Here is a 19272-nt window from a genome sequence, read left to right on the forward strand (position 1 = left end):
GTCAATACGCCCCCCCCCCCCCCCCTGCATAATGTACTTTAAAACTGAAAATCGTGATCTCAATAAATAAAACAAGTTTGAGCATGATGGTAACCCTCTTGGCGTGGATGGCACACAGGTTGGTGTCCTCAAAGATTTATAAAACAAGTTTTTAGTTTCAGCCAATTTTTTTTCTTTTACTATTTGTGTTTTAGACTGTACCATAACAAATCAAATTTAATATGGTCGGAATGTTCAGTGAAAGCGGCATAGCAACCTAACTTGTTTCGCCGCATCAACAATCTGTGCGGGTGTGGAAAAAAAATGGATCAAACCAAAAAACCACTAAGAATTCCACCTCAATTTGGCACGTACGCTGAGAGGCATGGAGTATTTGAGTTGTACAAGGTAAGGAACAATCGAAACCCACTTTTTCCATGATGAGTCTTGTTTAATTTATCTCCTAAAACGGTTTGCTTCGAGTGCTGCAGGTAATGCAAACCCACGCACTTGTTTTTGTGTACCAATCTCTTTGTTGTTGTCCCTCCGCTTTTCGGAGATCAGCGAGTTTATCGCATTCGAAGTAGTATGCTGCTGTAAATATGTTATAACATCCTTAGTTGGAGGGTATGGAGTGCAGGCGATGGGCATGAATTTTGTAAAGATAGTGAAGTGTCATCTTTAAAATAGAATCATTGACAGTGGAGGGAAGGTATGGATCATATGGCAAGAAGAGAATAGCGCAGGTCAGATGGGAAGGGTCCTGGGTGTTGAGCAGTGGTGTATTTGGTGCAGGAGTCTACTGCTCTGTCGATAAGGTCTTCCAGAAGGTTGACAGTAGTCGAGCAGGCAGCCACAGCGTGAACTACAGTATCCTCCTCAAGATTGCAGAGAGGACACTTTGTGTTGGTTGCTTTCTTAATCTTCCATAACTGCTCTCTCACTCACTGTATGATTTTTTTTGGCGCTATCCAAAATTTGACCCGTAACTCTGGTGTGGAGATACCCTACTAAAACATAGATCTACCCAAAATGAAGTAAATATTCATTAAATGTCCAAATAAAGATCAGGAGTTAAAAGTCGTTAGGCCTATATTATTACCTGTTTCGGGTCAATTTTCAGCGCTAGATGTAGTTCCGTATCCATTTTTTTAGCAGTTTAATATCCATTCTTAGCAAATGAATTTTAGCCCAATTTTTAAGTAATTTTAATCATAATCATATATTGCATTTTCCACCTGAATTTGGATCACATTCGACATCGGGAAACCTACGTTTAGGGCTTTGATGTCGATGTCGTCGCTCAGTACCGTCTCTACGCGTTAGTCCTGCACCTCTAACTGAATGCAGACTTATGCAGACTTCTCGAATGCGCGATACCATAAACCATACGAGAAGTCTGCATAATTTTGTACTGATAGCTTCAGTTTGAGGTGCAGGACTACAGCGTAGAGACGGTACTGAGCGACGACGTCGACATCGAAGCCCTAAACGTAGGTTTCCCGATGTCGAATGTGATCTAAATTCAGGTGGAAAATGCAATATATGATTATGATTAAAATTAGTTAAAAATTGGGCTAAAATTCCTTTGCTAAGAATGGATTTTTAAACTGCTAAAAAAAAATGGATACGGAACTATACTAGTGCCCAATTTTCTTGTTATTTTTGGAATATTTTTTGGAAAAACGATGATGATATCTCGGCGCTGTTCAGAAACCTAGATTCAAGATTCAAGATTTATTTATTTCTTTCCACTTGCATAAAAAAACATTTCATTCAGGAACAGTAGTAACAAGTTCATCGTCAACTAGCATAAATACATTAACAATGAAACAGTTATAAAGACTTTAACAAATGTGGAAAAAGAGGTGGTCTGTTAAAAAGCACAGCTTGTTAAAACACAGATCACCTTTACAGAAACAACATTTTTTTAAAGAAAAAAAAATATCCAAAATTTGACCTGTAACTCCGGCATGGAGATACCCAACTAAACATACCCAAAATTAAATAAATATTCATTTAATGGGGCCTGTCACCACGAAATGAGTCCAGTTGGTCAAAATTTTTATTCCTGTTTTTAAGTATTATATGAATCTACATTAAGTAAGCTTTAAATTTAGGGGTCACACATTAAAATTGATAAATTATATCCAGAAATATGAACAAAAACCTAATTGGACTTTATAAACAATGGGATTACCCAGTTTTTAGATAATTAGGTGTAAAGTTAATGATGCGTAACATAGCCTATATTATTTGCCAAAAAATGTTAGAAGGAGATATTTTCGTGACCTAAGCTCTGGGGACATAAACTACAAGACATTAATAAGTCGATTTTTGGAAAAATCTTAAATGTGGTAGGTGGGTCAATTTTCAGTACATACACACTATACATCGCTATTACTACGATTGAGCCTAATGCGACACTGGACTCATTTCGTGGTGACTGGCCCAAATGTCAAAATAAAAGTCGTCATGATTGTATACAGTCTATGCACTATTGTGTGGTGTGTGTATTTGTGTATGGGTCTAATAATAACTGCCTCACACTCACAGCAAGCATGCAGTGCTAGAGGTCAATACGCATTAGCATTGACTCTCTATGCTTTGCTGGAGTGATGATAATGCACATGTACCATCTTAGGCCTATACGTGAGACCAAATAAACCTTACAATATATAGATTAAACCTATTTTCATTATTTGTTTCTTTATCTATCAGAGACTGATTGAAGGTCTAATTATCAGCAAACCACAGGATCCATTGGATTATCTCCTTGAACAACTGAAGAGAGAAAATGATGACAGTAAGTATTTAATGCAGATAATTAAAATAGTTTTTTGTCATTGTTATTAAGATCATGATAATGCTAATGGTGATGATCATGATCACTGTTATCTCATCATCATCATCATCATCTTTTTCATCATATTGTTATTGTTGTCGTTCTTGTTCTTATTGCTAGTAGTAGTAGTAGTAGTATTAGTAGTAGTAGTAGTTGTAGTTGTAGTAGTATTAGTAGTAGTATTAGTTGTAGTAGTATTAGTAGTAGGGTAGCGCGCCCAGTATTCGGTCCATTCCCAGTATTCGGTCAGACAGCCGTTTCAACAGCTGTAACAATTTAAAAAATAATTTATGAGCCACGAAACTTGCACAAATCAGGCAGCTGAACAAATTTTCTTAACTCTCAAAATTAAATCAGATTTAGGGCCCCGGAAAGAACTCCAACTTAGCTCGAAATTGGTCAGTGTCGCACAACTTTCTGCACTTCCGCGTTCTGTTAGCACATGCGCTAACATGCATAGCCATATGTAGAAGTCTATTGCGAAACAACTACGTGTGCTGTCGCAATGAATTTAGTATGTTTGTGAAGAGAATCACTTCCGTGTTCACTCCATCGCAGCGAATTTGCAAATGACGCACTTGCCGATGTGCAAGAGGTATTTATACGATACCCTTACCATGCGGTATCGCTCGTCCAGTATTCGGTCAACGCATTGACATTCAGTGCTTTATCACGCAATTGTGTGAAAATAGTGCGCAAATACGCTTCGCTCCTTCAACCTTGGCAACGGAGATACCACGCACAAATCGCGTGACCGAATTCTATTCTGCGCGACCGAATTCTGGGCAGAAAAATGCTCCGTCTTCTTTCGGAAGTATTTTGCTTATCATTATTCTATATTTTAAGTGACTATAAAATCCTGTTAGGGGAATAAATTTCTTTTCTTTTGATGGGTAGATTGCCAAATAAAAGAGGTAAGAATTCAAAATATTAGCGATTTCCCCGTGACCGAATACTGGACGCTCTACCCTAGTAGTCGTAGTGGTGGTGGTGGTGGTGGATATGTAACAAATAATCAGGATGGAAAAAATGTGAAGTAAATCCAAGATAGAACACACATGTATGCCACATGTATGTCAATCAAGCATGCCATGCACTAAATGTACATATTGTACATATGTGTCCATTAAAAATCATAGTTTTTAAGTGTAAAAGAATAATGTCTGTTGAAACATGTACATGTAGTTGCATGTCAGAGTCATTATTTTTAGAGGCATTGAGATACCGATGGGGGGTTTACTCAGCAATGTACAAATAGAGTATGAATGTCTGTAGACACTTTGAGGATAGTGCATAATTTATTCATCAATCATTTCACCCTCTGCATTTGTCCAGCTCCAGCAATTGTTATTCATGGTCCTCCAGCATCGGGCAAGACGACCATAGCTCGCTTGGTGTCCAATCAGCTGAAGGCAGCTTATATCAGCAAAGAGACTCTCTTAGCAGACGATGTGTCAACCGCCGCAGCTAAAGCAAGAACTTGCCAGTCCAGCGGAGAGGTATTGCATTATATATGTGTATTGGTTGTAGAACTTGTAGGTCTCTAGAAGAGTGCCATAGGTGTTAAAGATAAAGACCAGTTCTGGTCATGCGATTGCATTGTGAAAGAAACGTTGTGGAATCGATCAGAAAAGGTTGATCATCTAGCATGTAAGTATTAGTGTGTACAAAATGATAAGAAATTTGGCCCAGTCTTGGTAAAGTTACAATCACTGTGCACATAAAGATGTATATGGGACTACGCGACACGAGCACGACACGTGCGCGATATCTATCAGGTCCAAATTGATATAATAATTTACCAAATATATCAACTAGTAGACAGTTTCTCTGCAAATTTGTATCATCACGTACATGTATTAGTCAAAACATATTCTTTCACATGATTGGTAAGAAGAGCTTGCATTTCATTTTTTGAAAGGGGGGCGTTTCCAAAACTGGTCTTTACCTTTAAGGGCAAGCCTTGGTGGACTGTCAGAAGAGCACCGTATAGCCAAACTTTAAGGGGAACTCCTCCCAAATGATAAGTTGATTGTGATAGAAGCACACAATTAAAGAAACAGATCAGTGCATGAAAGAATGAGAGAAATCTGATGAAAAGTAATGAATTTATGGATTTTTAATAGTGGAAATGCATCAAACACAAAATGACAACTCTGCGACATACCTTTCAAGGTCCTGTCCCATTTTGTCTGTACTGAAAAGCTAAGAAAATTATATTTTCCCAAAAGAAATATTAAATCAATAAAATCATACATGTGCCCTAGATGTAACCATTGCACATGTTTACGCAACCCCTGTATAAATCTCTCTCTTCATCAACAACTAAAGTAAAGGGAATTTATTAAATATTCTATTGTTATTATAACATCTCAGTAAAATGAAAATTTATAACATCTCTTAATATCTGTTAATTTTTTTTTCCAGCCAATCCCGACAGAGTTGTGGGTTGAGCTGATCAGGAACAGAGTGAAGCTGTTTGATTGCATCAGGAAGGGATGGGTCTTAGATGGGTTCCCGGACACCAGAGAACAGGCCCTGGCCCTGCAGGAGATCGGCATCAACCCTAAACATTTTGGTAAGCAAGAGAGGGGATGGAAAGAGAGAAAGAGAGGGGGTGGGAGAGAGAGAAAGAGAGGGGGAGGGAGAGAGAGAGAGAGAGAGATGGGGAAGAGAGAGATGGAGGGAGGTAGAGAGAGAGAGATAGGATTGAAAATAGGAAAAGAAATAAAAATGGAGAGAAAAAAGAAAGAAAGAAAGGAAATAAAAATCAGGGAGCCGGGAGAGGGAAGGGAGGAGTAATGACTGTAAGAAAGGGAGGCTTAGTTATGGATGTGGATGGAATGAGAAAAGATTGGGAGAGAATAGCAGACGGGAGAGTAGAGAGGGAGAAACGAGAGGGAGAGAGAGGATGTGAGATGGCAGAGACAGAGATGGTAGAGATAAGACAGAGAGAGCGAAAGGAGAAGGAAGAGTAGCAGACAGAGAATATAAATGAGAGTAAAAGAAGAGTTGGGGAATAGAGGTCTGGGTGTTTGGGTGGAAATGAATAGGCAGTCAATAATTAAGGATGAAGTTTGTATTTCATTTTCACCAATCCTTAACTTTACCATGGCTGTCAAAAACAGACTTTCCCTGTGCTTTTTGGAAAACATATTTCCTCATCAAAGTGCTTGCAATTTAAAAAAAAATATGCTGTAGAATCAGTTACCCACCCTAGATGATTGATACTTTATAGCTATTTTTACAGATACATTTTATTATTTTAATGCAGTTGTTTTGGAAGCCCCAGACACAGTGCTGATTGAGAGACAGATGGGCAAGAGGATTGATCCCGAGACAGGGGGTAAGTTTTCCTCTTAATTATCTCCAAAGCATTGGTGCTATGGTGTCCAGAGGGAGAATAAGGGGAATATGAGATTTACATGTACACCATTGCATTGCAGTTGTTTGCTGCATAATGATTAATCAGACAGATATCAAGTAGTAAGCATTCTGTCTGATGTCACAATTGGTAATTTTACTTTATAGTTTCATATTCTGAAGATAACTAAAAGGGCCTGACCCCAACAACAGCCCAGGACACATGGACATCCAAAATCTAAGTCTTCACCTCCAAATTAAAAGGTGATAACATAGGGGTTAGTTCTGCGATGATGCACACCTTTGAAAATGTAATCCAGACCCCCTGTGAAAAAGTCCATGTGGAGCTCTTCATATTCTGTTTATTTTTCCTCTCTATTCAGAAAGATCACAGAAGGATCACCTTTATTTTACTTTTCTCCATTGTCAGATTTAGGTTCCTTTGGTGATTTGGAGCCTCAATGTGGCCCTGTCACATCTTTTGTGTTGATTTTAATTCCATTTGATGTATATGGAAAAAAAAATCAAATTAATGTTCAAATATTGAATCGTGGTGACTCAGTTGGCTACGGTAATAAATGCGAATAACAGAAAGCTAATGGTGACAACAATGGAAAGGCGTAGAAGTTTCGTAGTAGATTCATGGTGTACAAACACTTGACTTGAAATGCGCATAGAACGTGGGTTTGATCCCCAGCGTGGCACGTAATCCCTTAAAGCATGGCATTTTATGTACATTGCTTCTCACTACCCATGGTTTAAATGGATACCTGGTAGGATGAGAAAGCCATTATAATTTGCTCAACATTTTGAGTGTCTGTAATATGGCTCCTGGCTGCAATGATCCCCAGGGAGTGTACAATGTGCATACATTGTGTGTTGTCAAGCCTGAATCCGATGGCCGAGGTAATATTTCTGTAAAGCGTTACTCAGACCGCACTTTCAGAACTCCACTAAAGACATACATATTTCAGATTGCTTACAATTAGTCACTGCTTTTTTTGTCTTTCCCAGTTAGAATCATGAACATACAGACATTATTTGTAGTTTTTCAGTCTCATCAGCGCATTTGATTAGGCAACTAGATATTGGCGCTTTATAAATTCCTGGACTGGATCGGATTGGAAGAGGCATCGTAGATGTATGCAGTGCTATGTAAACACAGAATATTAATATTATTATCATAATAACCGTATTCTGTCCTCCTACAGATGTATACCACACCACGTTCGACTACCCCGGTAATGGTGATGTGGAGAAGAGACTGGTGGAACCCCCTGAGGGGTGCGGAGAGGAGGCCATGGTGGATCGACTGATCCTCTTTCATCGCTTCATCCCGGGTCTCAAGGTAGCCTATGAGCAGTACACCAAGTCCATCAATGCCGATCAACCAAAAGCTGATGTCTACTCGCAAGGTAAATAGTAAATTAAGTAATGGGGAAGTTGTGATGTACTTGTTTCTAGGTATTTAGGATAATGTAATATAAACTACAATTCATAGGTGTGGAATAGCAGACACCTTGTTTGCAAACTGAAAACTATCATTCAGGCCTGATAACAACCCGGTTTCCTGATTTAAAAAAAAAAAAAAAAAAAAAAAAAATATCACAATTGTTTTGTCTTCCATAAATGGACAGTCCCTGAGATTGATGTAAATGTAAAACGTCTTTCTATAACTTGCTTGAACGCCTTGTGCTTTAAAGCACTCAGATTTATAAAACCTCTTTTTTTCAAACTCAACTCTCATTTAAATTCTCCTTTTCTTTAGCCCCCACCATCACCCTTGATCATTTTACGTGTATTTATTTTTTTATTTATTTTTTATTTTTTAAAGAATAGAATTTAATAGAAATGTGGTCATTGATAGTGTATGGCAGCTCATTTTATAGGTACACTTTAGCTCACTGCAAGTTAACCACAACGATATTGTTACACTATATATTATTGTAGAGAGAGGAATGGATCAGTAACAATAGGGACTTTTAGATTCTGACTGACGAGAACGTGGACTGCCCTTTTAAGGCAATGTGAGTTCTTTTAAGGCACTGGCAGTGACGTCACATTGCCTTAAAAGGGCAGTCTGCGTTCTCGTCGTGCAGAATCTAAAAGTCCCTATTATAGGTCAAAAGTCTTCGCTCACAACTCATCAACTTTAACTTTGTTCAAAGGTTTTTTTTTTATTATTCCTTTTCATCTTTTTTTTTCAGATAAGATTTTAATCTAGGTGTTTTTTATATTGTTTCAGTCTTCTTTCCTTCCTTACATGTAGCTTTTTTTCTTCTTTGTTATATGCTCCAGAGATTATACAGTGCGTACCTGAAAAAACGAAACCAAGAGTTATCAATGTTTTTAAATGACACATATTTGTAAAGCTTAGATCCTCCTCTTTCATTTGATGCAACTCATATGATGCTTATTTCATGCATGAGTGATTAAAATTAATACAAAGAGAGGGAACCAAAATGTCATTTGGCAGGCGGTATCTGAATTTCAAAGAGAAATCACATTTCTAGAAAGTTCAGTTTCTGCCCTAATTCATATGATATGACACCTCAATCAGGAAAATGAGCAAGGAATAACAAAGATCTGTTTGTTTAGAGTGATGCTTGCATTTCCATAATTTGATTTTAAAAGTATGTTTTCACTGGTTGCCTGTCCTAGCAACAAATGGAATTGACAAAAGACTCAAATCTGTTTTGTTGACGATCAGACATAGACGAAAGACCTCATGCATGGCTGATTGTCAATGAATTCACAAATCTTTTTTCCAACTGTTTAGAGATCACGTTAAGTTTGAGAGTTTAGACAAGGTACCTGTGAGAAGACATTTTTTTAATGCTAGAGGTATAATGATGTGATTGCCAGGCCCTCAGGGAAAGGAAAACAGTATTACTGCTGATGACATCATCTCATCATCATATCATCATCTTCATCATCCCCATCAACATCATCATCATCATCATCATCTTCATCTTCATGATCCTCATTATCATCATCATCATCTTCATGATCATCATCATTGTCATCATCATCATCATCATCATATCACCATATACCATATCATATCTCAGGGACAACAGTACCGTATTACTGCTGATTACATCATCATGATATCGTCATCATCAACATCATCATTATCATCATCAACATCATCATCATCATCATCATCATCATGATGATCCCTATCATTGTCTTCATCTTCATCTTCATCATCATCATCATCATCTTCATCATCCTCATCATTGTCATTGTCATCACCATCATATCGTCGCTGTTTTCACGAAGTGACGGTAGTAAAAAAAAATTGCATTCACTTTGCGTTACGATTTTCCTCGCTACCGTCACTTCGTGAAAACAAGGACGATATATTATCATATCATGTTATCATGTTATCATCATAGTTTTCTTATTCTTCATTGTTATTAGTAGTTGTAGTAGTAGTAGTAATAATATCATTTATAATGTTACCTCTCTTCTCCATCTGCAGTAACAACATTCCTGAGTTCCAAGACTCGATCCTTGGCACCTCACAATCCTCGTATCGTCCTCCTGGGTCCCACCGGTAGCGGTAAGACCGTCCAGGCCGCCCTGCTGGCCAGCAAGTATGGCATCATCAACGGTATGTCGAGCAGTCAATTACTTTTAGTAAAACCAGAATCTTTTGGATGATCTTTTAAGGTTAGGTTATGCGTGGTGGTGTGTATGAATTCATAAGTTTGCGGTTTCATTATGAGTATAGTCCGGAGAAGGACTGTTGGGTATGAGAGGGGATAGAAAAGAAAGTAAGAGAGAGGTATTTTGGGGTTTTCTTCCTATGGAGGACTACTTGGTATTGTGTGTATAGACGGGGAGAAATTAAAGAGAGGTGTTTTAAAAAAAGTCCTGAAGAAAACTGGTTAATCTGGTTATGAATGCAAAGAGGGATCAGGACTCGACATTCCAAACAGGTTGACAGTTCGTCTCCATCGACTGTGCCTCTCCACTTATGATAAATAGTGATGTCTGTATTGATACAATATCATACCATAGGGAAAAGGCATCGTCTAAATACAAACTTGTTTTTTCTTCACTTTTTAAATGAACAATTTCTTCAGGTCAGCTTCATTGACTGTTCATCTCCACTCATGATGATGAACAGTCAACCTGACTACATGATAAGAGTCCCCCATTATCCCCTTTTCTTATGTTAATTGAGAGCTGATTTGATGAGATAACCACCTGTCAGTGACCTTGCAGGGAGGTCTAATCCCCCTGGCCAAATTAGTGCAGGCAGGCTTTAAACCTCAATATCTCTTTACATTCATAACCCAGTTCACCAGTCCTCCTCAGGACTCCTCTCACAAAAGAACACTTCTCTTAAAAACCATCTGCACTAGTTTGGCCAGGGAGGATTAGACCTCCCTGCAAGGTCACTGACAGGTGGTTACATGTATCTCATCAAATCAGCTCTCAATTAACATAAGAAAAGGGGATCGTGGGGGACCAACAGGCACCGATTAGGCACTGTTTGCTATATGGAGGGTGCAAGTAGCTATGTGCAGTGGGGCTTTAATTCTCTATCTCTATCCATGCAATACCAGGTAGTCCTCCGTAGGACAAAATCAAAAGAATACCTCTCTCTCTCTCACTTTCTTTCCTATTCTGGAAACTTTTGCAATTTTCAAAAGAGATCCGTTTTTCCACGCAGTGGTGTGTCATTTGTTATTCAGTTTTGTTGTGGCATGAATACTTTGCGAATCTCTTACAAATCACAAAATTTGCAAATATTTCATGCAAGCAAAATTTGGTCTAAATTACAGTACAGTGAAATCTGCGTATCAAGACCACTCGAGGGAGAAAAAAAACATGTTTTTTTTTTTAAAGGCAGGTGGTCTTTATGTACAGGTTTTTTTAGGACATTTCTATGAGAAACAGCATTCAAGGAAAACAGAAAATGTGGACTTAATAGACAGATGGTTTTTCTACGCTGAAACCTGCTTTAGCGAGCTCCTGTATAGACAGATGGTCTTTCTATACAGGTGCTTGCTAAAGCAGGTTTCACTGTATAAGGGGATCCCTAAAGACTACCTGATCTAGGGTTGTTTGTTCATAGTCAAGGTGTGAATTTATTGATGATATGTTTCAAGCATACAGTGTATGTAGTTATCCTTTTATGTAGTATTTACTCATGAATAACTAGGTCTAGTTCAATTAGATTTTTCCTTTGAAAGGGCAAATGTTGTTGCATACCATTGTTGATAGGGGAGACTTGAATTTATGCTTTCAGTCATGACATCTTCTTTCAGACTTATATAAAGTCCCAAGTCCTAAATAATATTTGGAATTCAGGCTGTTTTTTTTTTCTTCGTCTTTATTTTAATTTTTCCACAACCTTGAGACATCCTTGTAAACATATATGTGTTGTCAGGATGGTGTATGGATAGATGTGTTTGTACAGCTGAACACAATGTGTCGGCTACATGATGAATGCTTATCTGTGCTGCATCCTTCTACTACCTTGTATCTATAATTATTACCTAATTTAGTGGAAGTGAATATGAGATCATTATAATCTCTTTCATTGAAATATAAGGAAACATTAGTATTGAGTAATGGTAAAACTTTTAGTAGTAGTAGTAGTACTGGTTGTAGTAGTAGTAGTAGTAGTAGTGGTGGTAGTAGTAGTATTAATATTAGTAGTAGTAGTAATATTAGTAAGAGTATAGTAGTAGTAGTAGTAGTAGTAGTAGTAGTAGTAGTAGTATTTTTGTGTTATTATATTATTTTTACTATTATTAATATTTTTATTATCATTTTTATATTTATCATCAATATTATTGTTATTATTAAAAGAAATGTGTGTGATCCAATATCATGTCATGAAGGATAAGGCATTGTCTAAAAACAACTTTTCTTTTTCTTTCTCACTTTTAAATGAACAGTTTCTTCAGGTCAGCTAGTGAACGAAGCTATCGCAAGTGAATCCAAGGTTGGTGAGGCCATCAAACCCTATGTCGAGAGAAAAATGCTTGGTAAGTCGTATCACATCAAAGTAATAATTTTTTTTTTTAATTCTTCTTATTAATCTCAGACTAGGGGGTCGGTGTGACATTATATATGTCTCAATTTTTTGCACAAAATTTTGTGAGAGACTTAATTATTTCTAATAAGTCGTATAGTCATTTTTTTTTTTTAATCCCATTTTGTACTTGCAGGTGTTTATTTAAAGTGTGGCAAATTTGGTTTACCGGTAAATGAAAAATGCACATCCCACTCCCCTTTCCTTCCCTACCAAATCTGCATTTCCATCAACAGTTGTTTCCTGCAAAAACAAAGACTAAAATTTAAAACAAAAGAGATCTGAGTGACAACGAGAGAAGAAAAAGTGCTATTGCAATGTTTGAACACTAACAAGGATAAAAGATGTAACTGAAAAATGTGGAAAGCTAATGGTTAAATAAATAACTCTGACACTTGACGTCAAATTAATCATGCTTCTGGAAGTCTTTCCATGACATTGAAGATAAATTAGTTTGATAAAGTGCACTGTACACAGTACCCTCTGCAACAGGTGTGTACCAGCTGATCATGTACATTACCATAAAATCGGTATCATCTATTTGTTTTAGGCTTATATACCACGCAGGTAATTGTGAATGAACTTTGCAAAAGAAGGAGCAGAGGAATTTATAACCATCATAAAAGTCTTGTGAATGAAGTGGCCCCGATTATTATCTAGGGTTTGAGTATAAGAGTTTTGGTGGTATATACTGTACATCTGTATTGGTGGGATTATGAGAACAGAATAGAAGTTTCATCTCTTTAGTCAAATGATCTTCTGATCTTCGAGAGTGAGATTTAAATTTTTAAAATTACGTATTTATATGTTTCATGTTCACGATACTTTTTAATTACAATATCGTTTCTGAATTGAACTTGTAGTAACAATTGCTTCAGGCTAGTTTTCATCAAAGATATTCTAATTTGGTTTTAGGTTAAATTTAGCGTAAAGGTTTGGGGCAAAGGTTGAAGTTAGGAATTTGCATTTAAATTTGCTGGTCCTTGATATGGAATTCCCTCCCTTCTGATTTAATCTCCAGCAGTAATGTTACTTTATTTAAAACCAAACTCAAACGTTCAATAATAACTACCTACGTCGAATAAACATTTCATTTCATCTCTCCTCCCTAGGTTTTCTTATTTCATCTATTCCTATTTCCCTTCACCTGTATGTTTTTAATTAAGTTTGTTTGTATCTAATGTTTATTCTATATATATTTCTTTATGTATTAGGGGTCCCATCAATAAAGCCTTGGTTTTTAGGGGCATCCTGACCATTTACACTGTATCAATAATGTTCAGACACGCATGATTTGTATACTGTTTTTGGTTTCAAAACGAATTGGAATTGGAAAATTGAATTGGAACTTCTTTTGTTTCTCATGCATGCACAGTCCCTGATAATCTCATCCTGAAACTCCTGGACGAGAGGTTGAGTCAGGTGGACTGTTCCACTCGAGGATGGGTGTTGAGAGGGTTTCCGCGTACGAGGGAGCAAGCCGAGAATCTCACAGCAGCAGGCCACGAACCCAACAGGTAGGCAAGGACATTTTGATAAGATTATTAAGACCCATTGTTATACAGTCAAACCTGTCTATAGCGACCGCCCAAGGGAAGCACAAAAAGTGGTCTTTGTAGACAGGTGGTCTTTGTAGACAGGTTCCTTAAGTACATGTTTCAATGAGAAACCATTTTCAAGGGAAACAAAAACTGTGGTTGTTGTAGACAGGTGGTCACTAATGCAGGTTTGACTGTATATAGCAAACTCTCAGTTGTAAGGTCAGATTTCAATACCCTCTTTCTTGTGGTCTTTTAGGATGCAGCCCTGGGGTGGTATTCTGAACATTGTTGTAATTAGTTTTGTGTTATCTTTTGTTGTATCTCACAGAGATAGCACTACGCTAATATTGTTGTAAGTTGGTATTCTGAACATCATTTTATCCCTGTGTTATCTCTTGAAGGACCGCCTCTATCATATCTTTGACCACTGTTGACACGCCCATTTGTATGGACCCTACCAATCAAAATCTGTTTTATAAAAGCATGATAAGTAGGTCAACCAATAGAAATACTTTATGCCATATCTGAAGATGCGCCTAGCGCATACTAATCTTGGGCCTAATTAGTTGTTTGAGCGCTTATTACGCGCGTCATCATAATGCGCTGTTGAATGTGGATCATGAAGACAAATCACGCTTTCACTATGTTGGTTAAGATGAGAGCATTAAAATCGTCATATCCTAGCATGTAATATCTTAGAAAGTTCTCATCTGTGATGTTTCCGGTCAACACACAATCTTCTTCTTACTTGTTTATTGGCACGAAGTTGGTTTTGGGCAAGAAATATTGCCGCCATTATATCACCACAAAAGATACAACAACCCCCTACCTGTTGTAAATATTGTTGTAAATACCATGCAAGATAAGATAAGATAAAAGATACAACTTTCAGAATACCAATTATCTCGACATATTATCTCTCGTGCGCATATGCAAATGAGGATTAAACGCCACTTTATCAATAATACGCACAATTACAAGCGCACCAAACTATGAGCGCAGGCGCGGCCAATGAGATGAGAGAAAAGATACAACAAAAGATAACACAAAAGTTACAACAATGTTCAGAATACCAACTTCATCTTATCTCCAAAGATACAACAATATTAGAGATAACACAGGGTTCAGAATACCGCCCCTGGTGTAACAAGGTTATTTCATCGGTCCCAATGTATGTTTGTGTATGAGTGTTTTGTTTTTATATATATATATATATATATAAGAACAAATGATTCAATATGGGTAATCCTCCCTCACAGTAATATATACAAATAATGATTGTAACAGTTGGAGTAAATATCTTTAAGATTTCACTTCTTCACTACGACCGGTTTCTGAAGAAATGAAATTGAAACCGCTCATATCAAAGAAGTAAACTCTCAAGGATATTTATTTCAATTGTTTTAATCATTTAATATGTATATTAACATGTACATGTATATACAAATATATATATATAATCCTTTTAAACCATATTCGATTTTGTATGTACAATGATCTTCATATATATGTAACTTGGTACATTGAAATTGTAGCTTACCATAATATGGAAAAAAATGTGAAAAATCCTGCAGAATATAATTTAGCTCACTGATAACTAGCATATTGTTCCTTTTCTAGTTTTTAGGGGCACAGGTCGCATTCACTGTATAACCTTGTTTACGTTTTCTACACTTCTCTCTTGTTTTACTTTGTTTTATCTGGGTATACCAGTATACTCCCATCTACATACGAATCTCACCATACATGTGATTCTTGGTTGTACCTTTCCAACACGATTTTCTCTCATTTTTCTTTGGTCCATCAGGGTGTTCTACTTGGATGTCCCCAACGACTCTGTCTACGAGCGCCTCACCCTGCGATCTCTAGACGCCGTCAGCGGCAACCGCTACCACGCCCTCTACAACCCTGCCCCGACGTCCGACATCAAGGACCGCACCGCCCAGCATCCCTCGGACCTCGAGGAGAAGATCCGCGAGCGTCTGGCGGCGTACTACGCTTACTCGGAAGAGATCAGCGACTTCTACGAGGATGCGCAGCACATCAACGCCGACCAGGATCCACACACGGTGTTTGAGTGTGTGGAGAGCATGCTGGTCAGCCCTCTCCCGAGGACTCTCCCCACCCAGGACTAGATATGGTCGATGATTGCGAAAGGAAGCAGCTTTCCAATAGAGCATAGTAGTGAAGAGGTGTCCAAGAACAATAATCAGTACCATCCCACACTTTTTCAAAGACAGTATAAAGGACCAAGTTCCTGAAAAGGCCACAAAATTTTACTCGTATCATCACGATTTGAATTTTGCTAGGCAAGTTATCTGTTTTTCATTGTTCATTTTGATACAAATATTGGTCAATAATGTTTAATTTCACGATTCCTGAACTTATTCATGAACTGATTTTTTTCATGAAGGCATACAAGCTATCTTTGTTCGAAGATATTCAATAAAATATCACAACTGGAAAGTTGAAACCACATTTGGTACTTAAAGGGTTAAAGGATGTCAGTCTGTAAGTTTGTTTTCTTCATTTTTGAATTTTAAAGGAATTAATTATTTTATTTATCTCAAACAGACGTTTTCATTTTCAAGTTCCTTATTTTTCCTCAATCCAGAATTTTTTTTTAAAGGTGAAGTCACCGTGCAAAAGTGCTTGAAGCTCCTAACAGTCTTATAATAATAATAATAATAATAATAATAATAATAGTGGGTTCTTTTATCACAACACCTTTAACGACCAACTAGGCAGATATCCGACAATGGGACCTATTTTCTGATGTCTCAAATATTCAGTGCTCAATCGATATGATCACTCATCATACAACATGTTCACAGACTCTTTAATGATCTTATAGGAAAGTTAAATGGATGACATGGAAAGTTATTAGTTTATATAATATTATGTTCTTATGAAGAAAAATAAAATGTGCACACCAAAAAGATGAAAGAAAAGTCAGTTTGTTTTATGATAGCACACACTTTATTAATGAGACATTTGATTCAGAAATTATTTAAATATTTGTAAAATCTTTCAGAGAAGTAGTCATTTTAGTTGTGTCCCTTTTTTCTTCTTTTACAGATCAACATGCTATTTTTAAAGTAAATATATATTTGTCTTTTTGCCATGTTGACTAGTACCAATTCATAAATGTATATACATGTATATATATATTTAGCTGGTAATTTAGATCTGTACATATACAATATTTAAGATATTTCTAATGTCCTTGTACATGGTATATTACCTACCAGAGTTTATGCTGTTTGGTATGGCTATATAATGTTCAATAAAATAAAATTTCAAATTGAAATCAGGAGAAGAGACTGTTTTCTTGCTTCATGGTCTAGGCAATATTTGTTTCAGACTACATATACTTTAAAGAGGTTGAACAGAAGTGGGATTGTTTCAAATATCTGTTTATCTATACAAATTTAAAACAATGAAGAAAAAAAGTAGATCGGTCATTGAAACAAGTTATTCATTTACAAATATGTATTTACACAATGTCTCATTCAATCAGAAATTAATAACCTTGCAATTAAAGGTATTTATACTAAATATAAATGATTTAATTGTGTACGCTTATGATATATATATATACATTATATATATGATATACATTTTCTATGTACATGACTTATAACAATAACATCTTTACAAAATTTGGTCGTTACCCTTGGCCAAATATTCATTAACTTCTACTCTAAATTGCTCACCCAATAATATAGTTTGAAAAATATCTCCTTTCTAATAAGTTTTTACAATTCCTTTTTTTTTTTCTTCGTGATATAGACGTTGTTTTACAAATTCAAATAAAACAGAGACCTTTAAAATAGTAACCTATGCAATTTTGATAGCCATGTGCATCAATTAATGAAATGTGAGATCATGACGATAATATATTACATAATCTGAAGATTTATATTGGCAAAAAATTGCCCTTGAAACTCTTTGCGATCTGGTTCAGGCCGGGTTAAAGACTTTTAAAGTTATGCATTATTTTGATCATGTCATGCCTCTGATCTACTCTTTGTCCAACTTTTCAGCGATGGTTTGTGTCGAGGATTTCATGGATATCGATGACATAAGCGTCTCCTGCTTCTCCCAAATGCAAGCAAATGTTTTGATGAGAGCTTGACGATAGCGCGCATTTGTTATTCCGTAGACGTACGCGTTCAACGCAGAATTTACATACATTAACGTCTGAAATATGGGCGCGAGTGGCGACAAGACGTCAGCAACTTTCAAATAATGATCATCACCCATGATGCCTGCCACCATATAGGTAAACGTTGAGACTTGGTAAGGAAAGAGTAATATGAAAAATAATATACCTGTGACGAGAAGCATTTTGGTCACCGAATTGCGGACGTGCGTCATTTGGTATCGATCAGAGCTAAGAGCGATATCGGTGGTTACGCGCGCGTGTAGGCTTTTGATGATAAGTGTGTAGAGGGTAGAACTTACAACCATGGCGATGAAGAATGGAATGACTTGGCACCCATTCACAACTTCAATAAGCCATGGTTTCATGGCACCACAGTAACCGTAGACTGATGGATATCCGTCGTATTTCGGAGTGTCTGGGTAGATATAACACCTGTAGACCATTGGGTAGTGCCCGGGTATCAACATGGCGGCTAAACAGAGGCTGACGATCCAAGTAGCGATGATGAGCTTCATTGTTCGTTTCCATGTCGCCATCCGTCGATGCCAAAATGGCTTACATATTGCGTAATAGCGTTCCACAGTTACCATGGTTACCAGCAAGACCGATGCAGTGTAAGTGATATCGACGACGAAGGGAAAGAAGATGCAGCCGATGTTGCCGAAAGGGGTGTGGTCATTCTTCACCGGGGAAACATGGAACCTCCACAGTTTCTCGCCGACCCCCACCGACAGGTAAATCAGGTCAGCGATGGCCAAATTGGTCAAGTACATATTTGTGATGGTGCGCATTGATCGGACGCGAGCAACGACGAAGAGGAATAGGAGATTCCCAAAGAGACCGAATGCCAGTACGCATGGCAGGACGTATGACTTGATGATGATCTCGACTTGGTCTTTGACGAGATTCTCCTCTATGTATTCCTGCTCCATCGAGAGGTTGTAGGTATTATTGTAATTACATACGGGATCTGCAATCAACTGGTCACCCATCGTGAGTAGATTTCCTGCAATGTGGAACGAGAGAGAGAGAGAGAGGTTCAAAGATTATGATTATACTTCTGTAAAATACGCCGAAGTCTGTTGGAAACTTATTGTTGAATTGCCTGATATCGCAATTAAAAACAAAGAGTGGTTATTTTGCCATTAGAATCAAACAGACGGGATGAGCAACACCACCTCGGGGCTACCGTTTATCTGTATGTTTGTAATGTACCGGAGACAGGAGCAGTGGCGGATCCAGGGGGCCGCCCCCCTCCCCCTGGGAATTTTGTTTGTATTTTTACATTTTTTAATGTTTATTTTACCTTTTTGGGGAG

General features: G+C 37.3%; 2 protein-coding genes across 2 annotated transcripts; one reads left to right on the forward strand and one right to left on the reverse strand.

Annotated features, from left to right (window-relative positions):
- The first annotated feature begins 242 nt into the window (after nt 1–242).
- On the forward strand, nt 243–17096 carry LOC584538 (adenylate kinase 8). The gene is made up of 10 exons (XM_030989099.1): nt 243–387; nt 2701–2785; nt 4160–4323; nt 5252–5402; nt 6099–6170; nt 7399–7602; nt 9675–9806; nt 12109–12198; nt 13621–13762; nt 15594–17096. Exons 1-10 carry the CDS (start codon nt 304–306, stop codon nt 15919–15921), a joined length of 1452 nt encoding a protein of 483 aa, XP_030844959.1. The 5' UTR covers nt 243–303; the 3' UTR covers nt 15922–17096.
- Nucleotides 17097–17809: 713 nt separating this feature from the next.
- Nucleotides 17810–18985, reverse strand: LOC105441810 (growth hormone secretagogue receptor type 1-like). Its single transcript, XM_030989184.1, has 2 exons — nt 18254–18985; nt 17810–17881 (listed from the first exon to the last, which is right to left on the reverse strand). Exons 1-2 carry the CDS (start codon nt 18944–18946, stop codon nt 17810–17812), a joined length of 765 nt encoding a protein of 254 aa, XP_030845044.1. The 5' UTR covers nt 18947–18985.
- Between the last annotated feature and the right edge of the window lie 287 nt (nt 18986–19272).

The sequence above is a fragment of the Strongylocentrotus purpuratus genome, unplaced genomic scaffold (genome assembly GCF_000002235.5).
Source record: "Strongylocentrotus purpuratus isolate Spur 01 unplaced genomic scaffold, Spur_5.0 spur5_contig_841, whole genome shotgun sequence".
NCBI lineage: Eukaryota > Metazoa > Echinodermata > Echinoidea > Camarodonta > Strongylocentrotidae > Strongylocentrotus > Strongylocentrotus purpuratus.

Coding starts and splice junctions, on each gene's coding strand:
- LOC105441810 (XM_030989184.1), bottom strand. CDS start 18,946: ATGGGTGACCAGTTGATTGCAGATCCCGTATGTAATTACAATAATACC. Junction 17,882..18,253: donor CATTCTTCATCGCCATGGTT/GTAAGTTCTACC, acceptor TGGGAGAAGCAG/GAGACGCTTATGTCATCGAT.
- LOC584538 (XM_030989099.1), top strand. CDS start 304: ATGGATCAAACCAAAAAACCACTAAGAATTCCACCTCAATTTGGCACG. Junction 7,603..9,674: donor AGCTGATGTCTACTCGCAAG/GTAAATAGTAAA, acceptor CTCCATCTGCAG/TAACAACATTCCTGAGTTCC. Junction 13,763..15,593: donor GCAGGCCACGAACCCAACAG/GTAGGCAAGGAC, acceptor TTGGTCCATCAG/GGTGTTCTACTTGGATGTCC.